The sequence below is a fragment of the Corvus moneduloides genome, chromosome 24, assembly GCF_009650955.1.
Source record: "Corvus moneduloides isolate bCorMon1 chromosome 24, bCorMon1.pri, whole genome shotgun sequence".
In the NCBI taxonomy this organism is placed as follows: domain Eukaryota; kingdom Metazoa; phylum Chordata; class Aves; order Passeriformes; family Corvidae; genus Corvus; species Corvus moneduloides.
The window spans coordinates 7,019,858-7,039,238 of NC_045499.1; the positions used below are offsets into that span (position 1 = coordinate 7,019,858).

At 42.8% G+C, this 19,381-nt stretch overlaps 2 protein-coding genes across 8 annotated transcripts in view; one reads left to right on the plus strand and one right to left on the minus strand.

The window, feature by feature from the left end:
- The window catches only part of ST7L (suppression of tumorigenicity 7 like), a 26,970-nt gene extending 18,320 nt beyond the window's left edge, over positions 1 to 8,650 (minus strand). For 2 of the 7 annotated variants that reach the window (XM_032133441.1, XM_032133438.1), the window contains exons 1-8: positions 7,285 to 7,724; positions 5,818 to 5,900; positions 4,719 to 4,878; positions 4,153 to 4,207; positions 3,508 to 3,623; positions 1,561 to 1,639; positions 598 to 752; positions 377 to 474 (exon numbers count right to left, since the gene is read on the minus strand). In XM_032133441.1, coding sequence (XP_031989332.1) covers positions 377 to 474; positions 598 to 752; positions 1,561 to 1,639; positions 3,508 to 3,623; positions 4,153 to 4,207; positions 4,719 to 4,878; positions 5,818 to 5,900; positions 7,285 to 7,486 — 948 coding nt within the window. In that variant the 5' untranslated portion in view covers positions 7,487 to 7,724. Of the gene's footprint in view, positions 1 to 376; positions 475 to 597; positions 753 to 1,560; positions 1,640 to 3,507; positions 3,624 to 4,152; positions 4,208 to 4,718; positions 4,879 to 5,245; positions 5,307 to 5,817; positions 5,904 to 7,284; positions 7,730 to 7,959; positions 8,039 to 8,309 lie in introns of those variants that run through there. The other 5 variants (XM_032133442.1, XM_032133443.1, XM_032133440.1 and 2 more) reach the window with 5 other exon arrangements.
- Positions 8,018 to 19,377, plus strand: CAPZA1 (capping actin protein of muscle Z-line subunit alpha 1). The gene is made up of 10 exons (XM_032133447.1): positions 8,018 to 8,121; positions 12,347 to 12,410; positions 12,668 to 12,719; positions 13,530 to 13,593; positions 14,904 to 15,110; positions 15,501 to 15,580; positions 16,023 to 16,101; positions 16,579 to 16,650; positions 17,238 to 17,300; positions 17,891 to 19,377. Exons 1-10 carry the CDS (start codon positions 8,083 to 8,085, stop codon positions 18,029 to 18,031), a joined length of 861 nt encoding a protein of 286 aa, XP_031989338.1. The 5' UTR covers positions 8,018 to 8,082; the 3' UTR covers positions 18,032 to 19,377.
- Positions 19,378 to 19,381: the final 4 nt, after the last annotated feature.

A 19,381-nucleotide genomic window follows, 5' to 3' on the forward strand; every position in this document is an offset into this window, starting at 1 on the left:
AGTTGAATCACTGAAATGCTTAATAGAAATCAGTACAATAATCTAGGATTTTTCAATGTTCTGTTGTCTCAGAGTGTTAGAAACAGGCATGGAAGCAGCATGAAAAGAATTGCATCATTTCATAAAATCACAGAACGGTTTGGGTTGCAAGCAATCAAAGCTCATCTCATTCCAACCCCCTGCTATAGCAGAAGGGCAGGAACAGCTGCTACTAGACCAGGTTACTCAAAGCCCCATCCAATCATGATGTGCAAATCTCATGGGAAAATAATTCAATTAGATTAATTATGATGCCTAGGAATGAACTTAAAACCATCAGTTTGGACAATGTGACTGAAAACAGTGGTTAACTCAGGTTTTCTTTACTCTTACTTACATCTCTCATCATTTTTACTGCTTCTCGTATTCTTCCAAGTTTCCTGGCACACATAGCTAGTCTCCTTTTCACATACACCAATACATTGGTGTCTCTTCCTGATTACAAAGACAAAAAAATATTAGTCTATCAGTTTCAATCCTTACCTCTCCTAATTATAGCTTTAGTTTTACATTTCTGCTCACACAAACCCAAGAGTTAATGTGATTCAGAGTCCTTACTCAGCTGTGCTTCATGCTGGGGGCTCTGGGAATGGCAGTTCTGAGATTTTCTGTAAATCATTTCTCCTGCTTTCAGAGCCTGCTTGAAATATTTCTCAGCATCCACAATAGTTGTTGCTTCCTCCTCAGCCAGAAGGACATACGCAGTAGCACAACTGAAGTAAGAGAAAAACCTACTAGTTATTTTGAGGGAGGACGTTTAGTATTTTTATTAAGTGTTAGAAGCATTAGAAATGGGTAAGATTCACTTATGTTTAAGATGTAAGCATTGACAACATTTAAGTTTCAAAATACTGATGTGAATTCAAAGGGGGAGTGACAGGAAAAAAGCAACCTTTTCCATTTTACAGAAAAAAACCACACCTCCCCCCTGCATTTGGAGAAAAAAACAAAGGAAAAAAATGCAAAAGTAAGTTAAATTCTTTTCCTTGAAACTGTAAAAATGGTCTGTAGCTGTCTGGAAAGGTTTTTCTTTGTTTGGTTTGCTTTTGCAAAATCAGGAGATTTAAAAACATTTTATGCAAAAATAACAAGACAACGTAACAAAGCAGATCACAGTAGTGGGGGAAATTCTTTGGTTTATGCTACAGGATTTTTAAATCCTTTACAGGAGTGGCATCTGTGAATTCTGAACACAGTTCTACCACGATGCCATCTCTGAAATACATGATCTCATATTCAATTTAGACCATTCCACACCTGAATAAGATTTCTCATTTGTTATTGCCACTAATACAACGATTTAAGAAAAAAAGCAGCACAAAACATGTTTTTAGTAGAACAGTTCAGTACTTCAGTGCAATTTACAGCCCCATGTGCGATTCCCAGTCCCAAAAGTTCCCCTTAAGCCCTTTAGAACTTTGCTAAAAGTGAATTACTAGATGAAGAAACTGATAGTGCGCTCACTATCCTTCCACTTAATCCTTCACACTAGAAATACAGCAACTGGATTTATAAACTTACTCATTGTTCAACTCTAGAGCTTGATATGCTGCTTTAATCCGGGCTTGCGGGCTCCTCTCTCGCCACGCTTTCTGCATAACTGTAGGAAAAAACACGGAAAAGCTGGTGAGGGACATGGACACCTGGGAAAGACCTGGGAGCCAGTGGAGGCAACACCGGCTGCGTGGAGCCAGCTCTAACTAACATTCCCTTCCGGTCTGAAAATTCTTGTTTGCTGTATGATTGTTTTAAGAAAGAACAAACAAGTGTTTCAAATTCAGCCTGCTCCTACCACAAGCATCGAATTTTCAACAGTTCATTATGCCCCAAATTTAGTTTAAGAAAGCAACACCACCAGGAAGATTCCTCACTGACCATTTCACAACTCCTACACAGAGCACAGAAACAGCTTACATAACCAGGCAGATGTACAATTTCTGAATTGCTACAGATTTTCGGAAACATTTTCCAGAACTTGTTGAAAGCTTGGCAGGAGCAATTGTTAAACACAGGCTCTTGCATAGACCTGCAGAGAACTTAAAGCTTTCAAACAGAACTTCAAAGAAAACAGTGATGGAGAAAGTGGCGTCTTGCACAGGTAGAGTTTTGTACTTAAAATATTAAGTTGGCCAGAGCAGCTGTGGCTGCTCCATCCCTGAAGTGTCCAAGGCCAGGCTGGACGGGGCTTGGAGCAACCTGGGATAGTAGAAAGTGTCCCTGCCCATGGTAGGGGGTGGAGCTGCATGGGCTTTAAGGTCCCTTCCAAACCAAACCATTCTGGGATGCTGTTCCACGATTATTTTTAGACAACTGTCAGATCATAAAGGGTTAACAATTTTTAAAAAAATTTACAAAGCACATTTGAGTGGCATCACACAGCAAAGCCAATTCAAGATACACAATTTATCAGCTTATTAGAAAGTGTTCTAGGGAACAAGTAAAAAGGGTGAAATCTATTCAGAAGTGTCCTTTGAACTACAACTTGAATTCAAAATTATTTCAGTGCAATGACTCTAAACCCATCCTCACCATGCGTCCATTCGGGAAACATGGAAAACACAAACTGAAAACCAACTTCTAGGAAAACAGCAGACTCAGAGCTACCATTTTCAATGCAGAATTATTAACTTTCACACTAAAAACCAGTTCTGAAAGAACTCCAAAACCTTAGACTCATGGAGTTCTATATCTGGCCTATCTCAAGGACGATAAGAAAATTGAAGAATCTATACATGTTTCTTTTGGAACAAAACCTCCTGCTGTCCAGCAAGAATAACGTGGAAAAATATTTGAGTTTTCTTTCGGAAACAAAATATTAGTCTTGGCTCAGCAAGCGAGACAATACACTCCCTTTTGTGAAATAAAAACACATCTTTCATATCAAACATGTCACAGCCAGCTGACAAGGAACACCTCTGGAATGTGACAAACTGACAATAATTCACACCCACACCGACAATAACCAGGTAAAGAACATTTTCTGCACGAAACATGTGGAACACAAGGAAAAAAAATCTGGAGACCGCACTATTCATTACTAAGGTTTAAATGAGACCACATTTTGGCTGTTGAGAATATAATCCAGGTTTGCAATATTGTGTTAATTATTTGAAATGTGTGAAATCTTAAAAAATGTCAGGACCCTGACAGCACTAAAGTTGTAGAGAATGCACAAGGTAAAACATCTTTCCACTCAATTTCAAGGTCAGATTGGATGGGGCTTGGAGCAACCTGGTCTAGCGGAAGGTGTCCCTGTCCATGGCAGGGAGTGGAACGAGATGGGCTTTGAGGTCCCTCCCAACCCAAACCCCTCTGTGATTCTATACATCTATTAAACCTCTTCAGCAGTTGAGAAAGGCCACAGTTTCATAAAATATTTGACATGATAACGTGCACTACTTTGAAGTTCACTAAAAACACGCACTTGACACTGCCCAACACTTACACACCTTACACAGACGTCAGTACCTGTATCCGAAGGCCGAAGGACATCCGTGTCACATGTGAAGAAGGTTTGATGATCTTGAGCAGACAAATTCATGTCATAGTAAGTAAGAGGCTCCTTCCCAGTCACCCACATGTACCTAAAACAGCAGAAATTTCAGTAAGAGGCATTCCTAGCAATCAGCAATGCTGATACCAAGGGGATATCTGATGTGCCTAGTGCAGAAAATCTGTAATAATAAAGACTAAAGCTACTAACACAAAGTTCCAAGTACTACTGTTCAATAATCTGTAAAGTTCTAAACAACTTGGGAACTGGCTTACTAGAAAGCAGCTTTTTCCATGAAGTAACACTAGGAGACTTACCATATATTTTAAAAGAAGAGAATTCAGATTGAGAATCACTGTCTCAACCTCCAAATTAAGTTTTTTTTTCTACTTTACTCTCAAAAAAACCCTGATATTACAGTAATATTTTTGTTCTTAACATTGAAACTGCCAAAGCTTGGCTTGGTGCCTTTTAAACACAGGATTGGCATCAATCACCCCTATAATCTTGCAGGTCTCCAGCTGTCTCCTGACATTACCAGTGCAAGCTCTGTGAGGAAGTCATGTGCATGCCCCCGATTAATTTTAACAATATGCAGTGGAAAGCAAGATAATTAATACCTGCTATACTCTGCCCCTCTGAATAGATTGAGAGGATTTCGCCATACTTTGCACTCTGGGGAATAAAAAAAAAAAAAAAAAAAGTACTTTTTAAATTAAAAGCACAGGAAATATTACCTTGATGTTAAAATGCAGTAACACAAAAACACTTGTGCTTTCAAAAGCTGCTTTTATTTTATTATTATACAATCATTTTCATAAACTTCTGCTATTCCACAAATATTTCTGCTCCCCAACATTGCTGGGGTACAAAAGCACATGGTGGGAAGATTGAACACCGCCATGTACACTCATGCAATGTTTACCTTGCACATATTTACAGTAGTAAATAACTAGTGTTACTGAAAAGTTTTAGCTAAATGTATAACATTTTCTAAATCATATTTTTAACAAGGAATGGCTTAGAGCAAAAATACATTATTATTTAGTTTATTTTTACCACTACTAATAAAGCACTTTGTAAGATGTAGGTTTTGTCCATTCTTTACAAGCACTAATGCAGAGGCAAAGCCATTAAAAGGCACCTCGAAGCTTAAGGAAAGCTGCTGGGACACATCAGGAATCACCTGGCATGTTCTGCCTGCTGGTCTCATTCTCCCCCGCCGAGAAAGCTGCCGGGGCTGGGGGGCTGTTCTCTGCACCCCCGATGAGTGGCCTCAAATGGCTCACAGAAACCTGCTCAATGAAAGATGTGCCGTATTTCCGGAAGTGCCACCACTCAAACACCTGTCACAGGAGAAAAAAGCACCAGAAACTTCCTTAGGTGATACCCTTCCAGCAAACACAAGAGCTGAAGAGTGTTCACAGCGAGTACATCTCCTTGCAGATGATCAGGGATAGAACTTATCTCCAGACAGAGTGACACTAATGATCTGGTTTGGCCTGTCTTGTCATGCAGGATCACTCACAGAACATGAAAGAGATTGGAAAAAAAACAGCAAAATTTTAGTCAAATGTTATGTTCCTCCCTCCCCAGGTCATTAGGGTAACTCATAAACTCTTTCAGTAGTGCCTGTATAGGGAAACTGGGAACAGAGGCAAAAAACATTATATCCTCTTTTTCTGGTGAGGATATTTCAAGCTGTAGCCCTACCTGTAGTACCAAATTTGTAGTATTCAACACAGGTGTAGTTTTTTCATTTCACAAAAATAATCTAAAAGAATAAAGGACAAAACGGCCCATTAAACTGAGATGTTCTGCTAACCAGAAAGAAAGAGGCTAACAAAGAGACAAGGCTAAGTTAAGAGCAATGACAGTCACTTACCAGAAATTTTGGGCCAAAAATACTACTACCTCTTTTTGAAGCTATTAAAAATACTTGCATATCACAAGCCCTCAAGGACTACACCAAACTGTCAGCCCTAGACCAACTTGGATCCTGTGCCTGGATCAGGCACTGGTCTCTTCTCTCTGGTGACCAAGGGAGAAGCTGGAGCTGTGTCAGGGGAGGTAAACAATTCTGGGATTCCATACAAGTTATTTTCTCAGACTCATACAGTCCCAACATACAACACACAGCAAAAGAGTTGTTACAATACGTCAGAGAAGTTCCTTTCCAGCACAAAGGCACCCTCTAGAGTCTGATACTCATTCCATTTACCCCTCATAAAGTCATCTGAGAGGTGCTAAAGTTGTTTAAAAAAAAAAAAAAAAAGACTACTTACAAATATCAGTCCAGATATAAAAGATGAAGTCACTGTAAGGGCAAAGTAGAATTTTGGAGTCAAAGTGCTTAAGAACATGGTCGCTGTTAAGAGAAACAAAACCAAAGACTTAACAAGCAGAACTGAAAAACAAAAATAGCTTGTCTATTAAAGAATGCTGAATATCATGGAAATCTACAGTACACTATAGGCCCAGGAGCTTTATAATGCTACATTGCTAGGGGGAATCCTCACCACATATTATTTTGTTTGTAACCACCTGTGACAGTTAATTTTTATACCAGATTTTTAAAAAATCAGTGTACATTTCTAGATAAAGCATCTTACGGTTTCACCCATACAGTGGCTGGTGGACCACAACAAGCCAATTTAACATACTATTTCACTTTAAGACAAAACCATGCTGTTTTGATGCAAATTTATATTCAGTGCTAACATATATTTTCCAAAGACCTCTCCCTCCTGCTACCAAGAGCATAATGCAGGTAATGTAATTATCTAGTGGTGCTCTGACCGTGGTTTGGACTCAAACTGCACATCAGCCTTGTCACCTGCCAGCAGCACAGGTTGGACAGGGACAGGGGTGGCCAGGGCAGGGCTCCAGCCTGACAGACCTCCAGGTGGGAGCACACAGCAGCACGCAGGTGGCACCGGGGCAGTGCCGTGGCTGCTTCCAGCCGCCCCAGGACTGCACAGTCCTCGGCCATGTCCCCAGCCCTGGGGGCAGGTGATGAGCCCAGTATGCCACTGACCAAAGCTGGGATGCAGGACCAGCCCACAGGCACTGCTGGGACATATTCACAGAATCAAAATATCAATTAGTTTGGAAAAGACCTTTTCGAGTCCAACCTGTGACCAATCCCCACCTCGTCAACACTGTGACCAGAGCACTGAGTGCCAGGTCACCGAGTGCCCTGGATACTACCAGGGACGGGGACTCCACCATCCCCTTCCAATGCCTGACCACCCTTTCCAAGAAGAAATTCCTGCTGATGTTCGACCTGAACTTCCCCTGGCCCAGCCTGAGGCCGTTCCCTCTCTCCTGTCCCTGTTCCCTGGGAGCAGAGCCCAACTCCCCCGGCTGCCCCCTCCTGTCAGGGACTTGTGCAGAGCCACAAGGTCCCCCCTGAGCCTCCTTTGCTCCAGCCTGAGCCCCTTTCCCAGCTCCCTGAGCCGCTCCTGGTGCCCCAGACCTCCCCCAGATGCGTTCCCTTCTCTGGACACACTCCAGTCCCGCAACATTCCTCCTGAATGGAAGGCCCCAGATTTGGACACAGCACCTGCGGAGCCCCTCGCCAGTACCCAGCAGAGCGGGACAATCCCCCCCCCGGTCCCGCTGGGTACACTATTCCCAATACAGGCCAGGATGCTCGGGAGATCCGGGCCGAGCCTGCCCTGCCCGCACGCCCGGCTCCACAGGCAGGGTCCGCCTCCCCCCGCCGCGCCATCCGCCCCTGCCGCCCTCACCCGCGGCCAGGCCGTCCCGGAGTCGCACCGGCACCCGCAGCACCGCGTATAAGAGCCCGAGCCCGGCGGCCACGGCCAGGAGCCCGCGGGCCCAGGGCGTCGCCGCCCGCCGCCGCAGCTGCTCCCAGCGCCGGAACGCCGAGGCCGCCCCGGGGCACGGCGGCCCCCGGCCGCTGCCACCGCTACCGCCACCCTCCGCCATCACCGCCGACGGGGCACGCCGGGACAGGGGCGGGACAAGCACCGGGGCGGGACTCCGCCAGAGCGGGCAGTCCGTTCGCCGACTCCATCACCGCTGCTCCAGGGCGAAGCGGGGACTGATCGTCGCGCACACCACAACCGGGATCCCTGGAGGCTCCGGGAGGCGGCAGGTCCTCCACTGCCGTGTTCCCGGTAGCGAAAAACCTGCCCGCTCCTATGATGGCGGCTGCACGGCATCTGCCCGCAGCTAAGATGGCGGCAGCCGTGCTTCCCGTCTACACCTCCCGGCCGTCACAGCCGACGGGGCATGCCGGGACAGGGCCGGGATGACCAGAGCGGGGCTCCTCCAGAGTGGGCAGCCTGTTCGTAAAGCCCATCACCGCTACTCCACCCGAGCACATCCCACACGATGAGCGGGAGCCCCGAAGGCTCCGGGAGGCGGCGGCTCTATCAGCCGGTACCGCGAGAACCCACCCGTTTTTATGATGGCGGCCGGGCGGCGTCTGCCCGCAGCTAAGATGGCGCCACCAGCGCTTTCGGCCCGCCGCCCGGCTCTCCCGGCATGCGCTGCGCGGGGCCGGGCACACAGCTGCCAAGATGGCGGACCTGGAGGAGCGGGTGTCGGATGAGGAGAAGGTAAAGGGAAGGGGGTGGCCGCTCCCCCGCTGTGGGCCTGCGCCGCTGCCCCCGGGAAGGCGATGGGTGGGGAGTGGCGGGCAGGCTCGTCCGGTGCCTGTGTGCCGGCCTGCGGGTGCCTCGGGGCGGGCGGCTCCCCGAGAGCACCGGGCCGCCGCCGCCCGGGTGAAGGAACGGCTGTTCCTTACCTCCGAAGCGCTTTGCCTTCCGATTTCTTCATTGCCTCGGTGCAGCTGAGGTTTAGGTTGGACATCAGGAGGAGTTTCTTAACAGAAAGGCCTGTTAGACGTTGGCAGGGGCTGCCCAGGGAGGTGGTAAAGTCCCCATCCCTGGTGATGTTCGAGGAACGACCGGACGTGGCAGTCAGTGCTCTGGTCTTGTTGACAAGGTGGGGATCAGTCACAGGTTGATCACTCGATGATCTTGGAGGTCTTTCCCAACCAAAATGATTCTGCGAAAATGTATTTTCTGCGCTTCTTTTCCCGAATCAGCTAAGTAACGAGCGTGTCTATAAGGTCCTTTGCAACTTCTTCACTTCCTAAACACCCTCCGAGTGTGTCGGCGCGTTTTCTGCTCGCCCCAGCTGCTGACAGGAACTTTGATGTAGAGCCTACAAATTATGCTGGGTGGAAAGGACTAAGTAGGAGCAAATAGAGCCATAATTATTTTAGGAAAGGGGGAAATGAGTAGTTCCTCTTGTGTAGGAATGTGGGAAAGTTACAGACTGCAGGTTCTGTGCCAGGTAACACTGTTGTCTACAAACAGTAGTTTTAAAATACACTGTTACTCTTCCTTACATCATAGAAGTGTTAAATTTAGTGCTTGCTTTGTTTTTTAACATTATGGAGGAGTTGTTCAGGCTCATGGATCCTCAAGGATCCTACAAGTCCAGAGGATGCTTTCATTTTTCCCTTAAACTGCAATTTCAGCTTTATTTCAGTGACATCATTTGTGAAACAAGCAGAGCTTTAAAGATGAAATTAATCCATTAGTCACTATTTTAGGTGATGTTGTTTGAAATAAGTATTCCAGAGCAGAATTGATATGGCTTTTAGAATATAGCTTGATTCAATTTCAACTGCCTCCACGTCTCACACAGGCAGAGAAGGACAACCTTAAGGGAGGATCTGAAAGAGAAACATGCAGCAAAGATTTACTGTAGTATCCATTTTGTGACTATTCAGATGAGTCTTGAACTTTATAAATGTTATTTCTTTTAAGTCTTAATTTACCAGTACTTTAAAGCAAAGCAAAAAACCCAAAACCATCAATTGAGCAACAAAATGAGTTCATTCCGTCCTTCAAGCTTCACTCCTTTATTCTCTATGGGCATATTTTTGGTAAGAGATTAATTTCTTAGATAGGCTGGGAGAGCTGGGGGGTGTCCAGCCTGGAGAAGAGAAGGCTCCAGGGAGACCTTAGATCCCCTTCCAGTGCCTAAAAGGGCTCCAAGAGAGCTGGAGAGGGACTTGGGACAAGGGCCTGGAGTGACAGGACGAGGGGGAATGGCTTCCCACTGCCAGAGAACAGAGTTAGATGGGATATTGGGAAGAAATTCTTCGCTGTGAGGGTGGGCAGGCCCTGGCACAGGGTGCCCAGAGCAGCTGTGGCTGCCCCTGGATCCCTGGCAGTGCCCAAGGCCAGGTTGGACAGGGCTTGGTGCAGCCTGAGACAGTGGGAGGTGTCCCTGCTCATGGCAGGGGGATGGCACTGGATGAGCTTTAAGGTCCCTTCCAACCCAACCAGTCTGTGATCCTGTGATTTTCTTTTAAGTTCCTCTGAAATCTCCCCTGTTTTGCTCTAGTTCATTCTGCTGCCATTTTGCCAGTTTAAACTAGCAGCTGAGCAGCTTCCCTTCCCCTCAGACACTTTCCCCATTTTAGAAGCAGGAAGTTGATGTTGCAGGCTGAAATGGCACCTGAAATGGCGCCGGGGGCCAGGAAATGGGGCAGGTTGCAGAAAGTCCTATTTTGGTGTTTCTGTAGAGAAGCATCCTGACACCGCCCTGCAAGAAACCAGCTCTGAAAACCAACAACTGTTCAAGTGCTTGACATTTCAAATTAATCACTCCCCAGCCTGTTTCCTGCACTCCTGATTTCAATAGTTTAACTGAAATGGTTTGTATTTTATTGCTCTGTGAGAGGCAGGGCAAGGGGTAATTATCCAAGTGAACACTTTCCACTTGCAGCCTTTGCTTTGATCAGAACTGGGTTTGTAATAACATTTAATTGAAGTGCAGAGGCCTTTCTGTGTTGATTTAGTTTTGTTCATCCTTCCAAGTGAGAGAATTTGTGGAAGACTGTAAAAATCTCTCACATAACACTTGGGGGTTTTTTCTGTTTGTTTGTTGTTTCTTTTTCCCATAAGGATTTCGTTACGAGAATCCATTGATCTGAAGTTCAGCCTACTAAAACAGTGACCCCTTTGCGAGGGTTTCATGTTCTGCAGCCACAACATCATTGCATAAATTTATAAGATATTAAATTTTATAAGTTTTTAGGGACCTTTTTTTGCTGTATGTTGAAGCACCTTATAAAAGAGAATCTGTTCATCCAGGGAGTTAATTTGCAGGGTGTATTCCAGGGCTGTCCTCCCACTGAGAGGCATCCTGGCATTAGTGGTAGATATTTAGTGGTAGTGTGAGAGCTTTAGCACAGTGATATTCCGTGCTGTGCTTACAATTGCACTTGCTCAGAAAAGCACATGGTGTCATTTCAGAAATCTTTCAGCCTTTTGGGGCGGACTCTGAGCGAAGTCCACAGAGGATATAGAGCAGCAGGGTCTCCCTAAATTACTGCCAGGCTCTCTTCATCATTGCCCAAATTTCTGACAGTGAAATTTGACAATATTATGGTAGCAATCTGTCCTAACTACAGCTCTTTAAATAATGAAAGTTTTAAAACAGTTTAAGACTCCATTTTTGGAATTGCTGTATACTCACCTACCTAAAACCAGAAAATTAAGAGAAAATGGTTTTATGTTCTGCATTGTATCAATTACACAAGATACTGTCTTTTTAATGTTTTCCTTGTATTGCTCAATTACTTCAGGCACAAAGAATGTATATCTGTTTTTCGAAATCATTGCTAATTTGGAAGATGATCTATTTTTATCTGAAGCTCAATCCAGTTAAAGCTGAGTTGTTACTTGATCCTGTTGGAATAAGGCAATTTTAAAGCAAAGCAAAAAACCCAAAACCATCAGTTGAGCAACAAAATGAGTTTGTTCCATCCTTCAAGCTTCACTCCTTTATTCTCTATGGGCATATTTTTGGTAAGAGATTAATTTCTTAGATAGGCTAACAAACCTTTTGTTTGGAAAAGTGTTTATTTCTTTTCGTGGCTTGCTTTAAATAATTATGCAACAAACAATACAAACAATTTCTGATTAAAACAGGGAAGACTGTTGAGAGAAGCGAGTTATTTCCAGCTCTGGCAATAACTCAGGTGAAGCAGTTGGATATATACACACAATTCTTGTTTTGCTGCTCAAAATGAAAAGTAGAAGGTAATCAGAATGGTAATGAGCAATTCTGCAGTCACTTTCAATAAATGTCTTGTTAGACTGGAGAGGCTCATTGGTCGACTTTGTTAGCTGGGCTTATCAGAGGAAATGTGATGTTTTTATTATTCTAAGGGAGAGGTTTAATTTTGTGGCACTTCCTCTTTCATTTCTTCCAAGATCTTTCTATTCCCTTTGGTCCTGTAAAAGCCATAAAAGATTTGATAATGAAAACCATAAACTCCTACTAATTCCAACAGAATCAATACCCAGACCACCTAAATTCTAACAGTGCAAGACATGTATATTGGATTTCAGAACACATTTCAGTTTTATTACACTTTAGAAGAGACGGGGCTTTCTTTTCCAGATTCAAAGTCTCTGGACATTGAAAGTTGGCCTTTTCAGTTATTTATGGTATCATTCACAGTTCCACATGCCTTCATAGAATCCCAGAATGATTTGGGTTGAAAGGGACCTTGAAGATCATCCAGTTCCACCCTTTGCCGTGGGCAGGGACCTTCCACTAGACCAGGTTGTTCCAAGCCCTGTCCAGCCTTGCTTTGAACAGTCTTATGAGAGACTATTTCTATCTTGACAATGCATGTCTAGATTTCTCCCTACATCTGTCACTTTAGAGTTGGTTTTGTTGGTAAATTGCTTCAATATGTATGAACGCAGTAAATTATCTTTTGTCTTTAATTACTTTTCTGCTTCATTGTAGGTGCGTATAGCTGCAAAATTCATCACTCATGCACCCCCTGGAGAGTTCAATGAAGTATTCAATGGTAAGTAATTAAGGAAAAAATGATCTGTGATGTTTTCTTCACGTTTTATCTATTGTAAGAATCTGAGGCCGTGTCACACCATACTGCTTTTACGGTTAAGTGGCTAGGGAAAGCATGCAGTCCTTCTGGACTACTTCTGCTTAATGAAATTATTTAATCATATTAATGTTTGCATTTGTACAGTTGAAAATAAAATGCATAAAGAGAAAAATTTTATCAAAAAATCCAGTAACCCACCTGAACCCTTTCTTCTCCAGATGTCCGGTTACTGCTTAACAATGACAATCTTCTCAGGGAAGGAGCAGCACAGTAAGTACTAAGATTTCAAACACAAGTCAAATTACCATCAGAGATACTTCTGGTTTTTTTATACCCACCATTCTGTGACAAAGAAAACCATTTGCTGTATTCAGAGCAATCTTCTGTACTTCCTTACCCCACTTAACAAAATATATAATGAAAGGTGTGGATGATTCTTTTTAAAAGCCCTAATTTGGAATTTGTGCTGTATAAAACTGACAGGAAGGCACTCTGCCAAAGAGTTTAAATCTGCAGCAGCAGAAATGTCTGATCATGTTGAATCATCTGATTTATAAAGTAAGCGAAGCCTGAAATAGTGAGTAATTCATAGCCTAAGTTTAGAAAAAGAACTGCCCTCAATAAAAAATTTTCAAAATATGTTGTTTACTTCCACAGCTTCATCAGAAGGTGCTTAAAGCTTTTTGATGCTAAGATTTTATTTCAAGCTAGGTGACGTGTCAGTCAGCAAGTCTTTACATAAGAAAATTGTTGTAAATTTGTTTACCTTGCTGCTGTCTAAATTGTAGCTGGGGTGTTCCTGTTTTGCCTTGGCTTGCTCACATTCCCCCAGGCTACCTGCTGTTCTACTTTTGAACTCTGTATTTTCCTGGTCATCCCTAAATAAACCTGCTTTTAGACCTGGTGTTTATAGCTATCTACAGTGAAAGGTATTGGAAAATCCTTTAACAGTGCTCGTGTGTATTATTTGCCCAATTTAAGTTGATGTTTGCTGGAATATAATCACACAGTGTACTTATTCTTGAGACAAAATAATTGTGCATGAACAGCTAAAGTTCATGTTCTTTTAATCCTCAACAGTGCGTTTGCACAGTACAACATGGATCAGTTCACTCCGGTGAAGATAGAAGGGTACGATGATCAGGTAAGAGGAAACTTTGTACACTTGAGGTTTGTATTACTGCACTGTGAAAAAGCAATAAAAATGTTGTTTCGTCAAGATGTTGACTCATAAGTCAACATCACCATCAGCTGACTCACTCATTCTGCTCACAAGGTGCCGCCTCTCCTCCTTCCCCCACATATCATTATAATGCCAAACTTTCTTCTGTAAGAACAAAGCATAAGCAAAATATTCTCTTTAAGTCCTGTCTTGTACTACTTAGTAAGTCCAATTCGTTGTTCCTTAAAGCTTCATGCTGAAGTCACTAGAATTTTACTTAGGAGTGTGAATGATTAAAGATTACTGTCTATTTAAAGCTCACTCGCAACCCCTTATGTTGCTACTTGCTTACAGTTCCTATTGACAATTGATAATAGATTCCTAATAGTTTGTTTATTTTCTGCAATTTTAGTCCGTTCCCAGCTACCCTAAAAAAAAAACGCTATCTTTGTTTATACCAAATCATTGATTTGGTGTAATGATTATACCTAATACTATCCAGTCTATGCCAGCAAAACAAGTTGTTTAGGGGGTTTTTTTTAACTTTTTTCTTTAGAACAAACAAAGTTGTAGGGAAGCCAGAAAGCTGCCTGACCATCTGCTCTGTTCTCTGAGCCAAGCTCTGACCCAGCTTTTGTGGTGTTCCAGATATGTTTATGGGAGGCAGATATTAAGAGGGCTGCTCATAGAAATAGCTTTGATGAGAAAGTTACAGTACAACCTGCAAAAGAAAAACCCCACCCCAAAAAAGCCAATATTTGTGAAGCCAGAGAATTATGGTGAAAAAGAAAAAGGGAGGGAATGTGCAATGCTGCTTTGCTGTCTGCTTTAGTTGGTGTATTTTAGAAGTAGTCACATCTATATACCCTTCTTGCCCAGAAGCAGAGCTATTGCAACATGGAACATGGCAATAAATGGTAGATTCCAGAGTAAAATTCTCTGTTTGCTCTAGAAACAGAGAAGGAAAACAGCTAAAATAACTTCAAAAGCAAAGCAACCTGCTTATATTGTAAGGATACCCAATTTTAAGCTAAATATATACATTATTATAGTTCAGCCTTTTCTGGAACAGAAGTCTAAGTGCAGAATTACTGTGGAGAGCAGCAAGTTACCTTCAGCCTCACAACTACTACTATTAATTTAAATTATTACTGAAAAGACTTTGTTTTCTTTGTGTGATCTTGTAGCTCAATGAAAGAACCTATTATAACACTGATATGCAAGTAGGGAAAAATGAGAAATAACACATCTATAGCAGCCTAAATGTATCATCATTTCAACTTCTTTTACAGGTCTTAATCACAGAACATGGTGATCTGGGCAATGGCAGATTTTTAGACCCAAGAAACAAACTTTCTTTTAAGTTTGATCACTTAAGGAAAGAAGCAAGTGATCCCCAGCCCGAGGACACAGAATCGACTTTAAAACAATGGAGAGATGCCTGTGACAGTGCACTGAGAGCCTACGTCAAAGATCATTACCCCAATGGCTTCTGCACTGTTGAGTATCCATATTGTTTCCCTGAAAGTGTATTGCTCTGAGTCAGTCAGTTCTAGAGCCGACTGTGCTGGGCAGAGCTGTTGGAATTCTCCATCCTCACTAGTATTTTGGCTAACTTTGGAATGACAGGTTCCGAAGAGGGTGCAACTATCTTGGTATGCACACAGTGGTAAAGATAGATTAGACATTTTTCATAGGCATGGCTGCCAAGCACCTTCACACCTGCAGGTAATAAAATGCCTGCCAGGGGAGGTGTTGGACAGTGGAACTCGTGGTGCATGTTCCCAGTGAGGTACCACCACAGCAGCCTCCACCCTGCTGCCAAGAACAGAGATTAAGAATGGCTTTCCTTAGCTCTTGGGCCTTTTTAACTCTTTTTCTAAATACAGGTTTATGGTAAATCTATAGATGGACAGCAGACAATTATTGCCTGTATTGAGAGCCACCAGTTTCAGCCCAAGAACTTCTGGTAAGACTATTTCAACATAGTGTGTTTTCTTCCTTTGCCTGGTTCCTCACACCAACCCATCCTACTATAGCTCTGACACGGTCTGAAGGACAGGGAGTTTTGGGCTTCCCAAGAAGTTCTTTTCCTTCTGTAGTGTTTTCCTTGCAGCCCCCTTGGCACTTATCAAAACCCTTCCTGTGACCTATCCAGAGTAAAGGCATTAGCAGAGCTGGATAGATAATCCTTTACATCTCTGGAGCACAAGTGCACTGGAGCTTCTTTGTACTGAAGCTTCATCATATTCAGCTGGGCTGCTGAAATTTGACTCTGTCATCTGAAGCACTAAATCCTTGTGTAGTAGTGGTGATAAGACAACATCAGAAACAACTTACTGTTGTTAGTTTGGTTCTTTTTGCTGTTACAGCTTCTTGGAAATAGTTTTTCATGCTTTGATTGCTTTTAGGAATGGGCGTTGGAGATCAGAATGGAAGTTTACCATCACACCACCAACAGCTCAAGTGGCTGCCGTGCTCAAAATCCAGGTGAGTTAATTTCTCGTGGCAGTAACAGAAGAAGCTGCACTGTGCTTCTCTTACACAAATGGATTGGCTCAGAATGAGATGCTGAAATGCAGCAGAGATGTCCTTCTCAAGTCAGTATGCTATTAAACTAAGCAATTCAAGAAATTAATTCTTAAATCTAGTATTTCAGGAATAGTCTCAGATATGGCCTGTGGTTTATTATGTAGCATTACCATATAGGCCTCCACTTTGCTTCACTTCATAGGGCTAAAACCTCTACCTTGAATCTTTTATATTTGCTCTTAGCTCTAGGTGTTTACTGCATTAACATAATCTTGAACAGTCTTGACAAAGAGTGAAACCTTTTAGAAAATCCATCCTGCTTTTAGTCTCCACGTAAGCAGAGAAGACTGGCACAATGCTCTGTTGTGCCATTTTAGTAGCATTTGGGGGCTCAGGAATTCTGTGATAAAACGTTCATTCTATCTCTTTGTCCAGGTCCATTACTATGAAGATGGCAATGTCCAGCTGGTTAGTCACAAAGACATTCAGGACTCTGTACAGGTGTCAGTAAGTATGCTAAAAGATCCTTATAATAAGCAACTGTTTTATTCCTTAAACAGCTCACAAAGCATGCACTGCCATGACTGCAGTCTCTTGACTTTAAAGTAATTTTAGGGTGAACATTCAATGTAGTATTTAGAGTCACATAGGAATCCCAAATTCCCAATTGCTTAAAATTCAATCTTATTAGAAAGTCTCTGTTGGAAAGCTTCTCTTGGAAGTTTGGGTTAAAGAGGACAGAATATGCTTCTCTATCTCTGTGCATGGGAAAGGAACAGTAAGAGACATACACTAAGGGGAAAATAAGAAATCCTCTAGTATGGTAGAGGGAGCAACAGCTGCAAAATGACTCATTTTACCATGAAGGTCCACGTCCCTTTTGCTCACTAGGGTGCAGCCCTGTTCCAGTTCGGAGCACAAGCTCTACCCAGTACGTAGTAAGTGAAAGGAACCCAGCTACAACCACGAGGCACAAGCTGATGATGTTACCCACTTTATCTGTACTCAGCCTATCATTTGAGAAGAAACCTATTGTGTAGCTTATCTAAGTTGTGCTTCAACATACCAACTTTTTTTTTTTTCCTCCTTCGCAGAGTGATGTCCAAACTGCTAAGGAGTTTATTAAGATCATAGAAAATGCAGAAAACGAGTACCAGGTAAGATCAATGGTAGTTAAATAAACCATAGAATCATATCAGTCTCCATTTGCAGTTAATGAAAACATGGAAAACTGACCTTTGGTTCTGTTTCTGGCTGAATCTGGTATTCACTGTAAGAATTACTTAGAAGAGGGCAGCAGTATTTGTTTAAACAATATAGTTATAAAGCTGTAACGTTATAAAGCTGTGTTATAATTAACTATCAAGTTTGCTGTATGGTTTTTTAAAGGGTTACAAATGGTACCTGGAACAAGCATGGGAGGGGAGTGGGTGAGTCAATGTATTTTCCTCTGTGACAGTTAAAAATACTGAGGAGGAAATTTGTGCAACAGCTTTTACATTGTCCCAGCCTGTGTGTAAGGAGACTCAAAAGAGATAAGGCAGTGAAAGACCTAAGGAGATGCTGCTGCATTACAGGGAACGTGAATAGAAACCCTTTGACTTGCACACACACTGGTGACTACATTATTAATTTAGTTAATAGTGTGCCTTACACCTTACAGAAAGGAGTTTGTGGCTTTAACACTGAGTTGAGCTTTCTCGTAGTGTTTTATGAGTGCCCTAACCAAATCTACTTGCACTTGCAGACAGCAATTAGTGAAAACTACCAGACCATGTCAGACACCACTTTCAAAGCCTTACGCCGGCAGCTGCCCGTCACCCGCACCAAGATTGACTGGAACAAAATCCTCAGCTACAAGATTGGCAAAGAAATGCAGAATGCTTAATGCAGAAAGAAGGAGGCGTATGAAACGTTTGTGTGCAAAAAAACAAATGTGGTCCTATGCCAAGTAGATGGTTTCTAAACCAGAGCAGCATTTTTTAGGGCTTTCAAAGTTAACAGGTTTTCTAGCCTGAGAGGGAACTGTGGAACAAATAGTTGTCTTTGTGTTTTGTGTTTCCTGCCACATAAACTTCCTGTTGTAGCTGCATTTAATAGGTCATTTAAATTCAGCCATTCATGGCTCAGAAGTGTAGCTGTTTTCAGTCACTGGCTGGAAAACTTCCTAGCTGGAAAAGCCCTATTACTACCCCAGCAGAGGGTGCAGAGTGTTCCCTTCACCTGTATCCAGCACTCCAGGTATCCAGTAAGTTTGTCAAACCTGCCAAGAGCTCGTGGCACTGCAAAACACAGTAAGTGCAAGACAGTGAGTCCTCGTGTACCCTTGTTCCCAGCCTCCACAAAGCAGATGACTGCAGGCTTAGATTTTACTGTAGAAAATGAGTTTACAGGATCCTTTACAGAATTCCCTACTCACCCAGCTCTTCCAGGGACGTAACCTTTTTTTAATCTGAAGATTTGAGCCATGTTCCCTAAAAGTGAACATCTTTGTTCTCCCCTCCCTTGTGTACGTACGGTTACCAGACATCTGCATTTTTACAAGATGCATCACTGCTGATCCACAAGGGCTGGATGGTGATTAAAAATGCAGATGTCTACAGAATAATAGGTATGTTGTGCTTTAATGCTTTGTGGCAGGTTCATAGATTTGTATCACAGGTGTATGGATGGATAGTGTACAAAATAAATAAACTTGCACCAAAGTGAGAGAAAAAATCCTTTCCATTTGTCTCAGTTTTGGACAGTTTCTTGTCATGTTTAGAGGGGATTTTAGAGTGAATCTCTTCTACGTGCATGCTCTGCGTTACTTTTTTCCCCCCTCTAACATCAAAACTAGCAGTCCTAACAGTTTCTGTGAAGGAGAGGATGATGCCTTTCTCAGATCTTGGAACATGGATTCACTACAAAGTGAACTTCCTCTGGTGAACTCCCTTTGCTTTGTTTGCACTTGGCTATCACTGGGCGCCTTGCAGGTTCTGGTTTTTAAACTGGCTCATGTCTTCCTGTTTTTAAATACACAAAGGAAAAAGGGTTGGGAAGAGAGGGATGGGGTTGCCTGTGCATTACACTTCAGGTTTTGCACAGTAATACCACAAAACAAGTGTTTATCCTTTGTGAGTTTTATCTAAATAAAATATATTTGTATTTGCTGCTGAGACTGACCATTCATCCCTCAGGCATCCTCTGTATCAACTAGTCTAGTGCAAATACACCAGTCTTTGGTTAAAGCCATTTG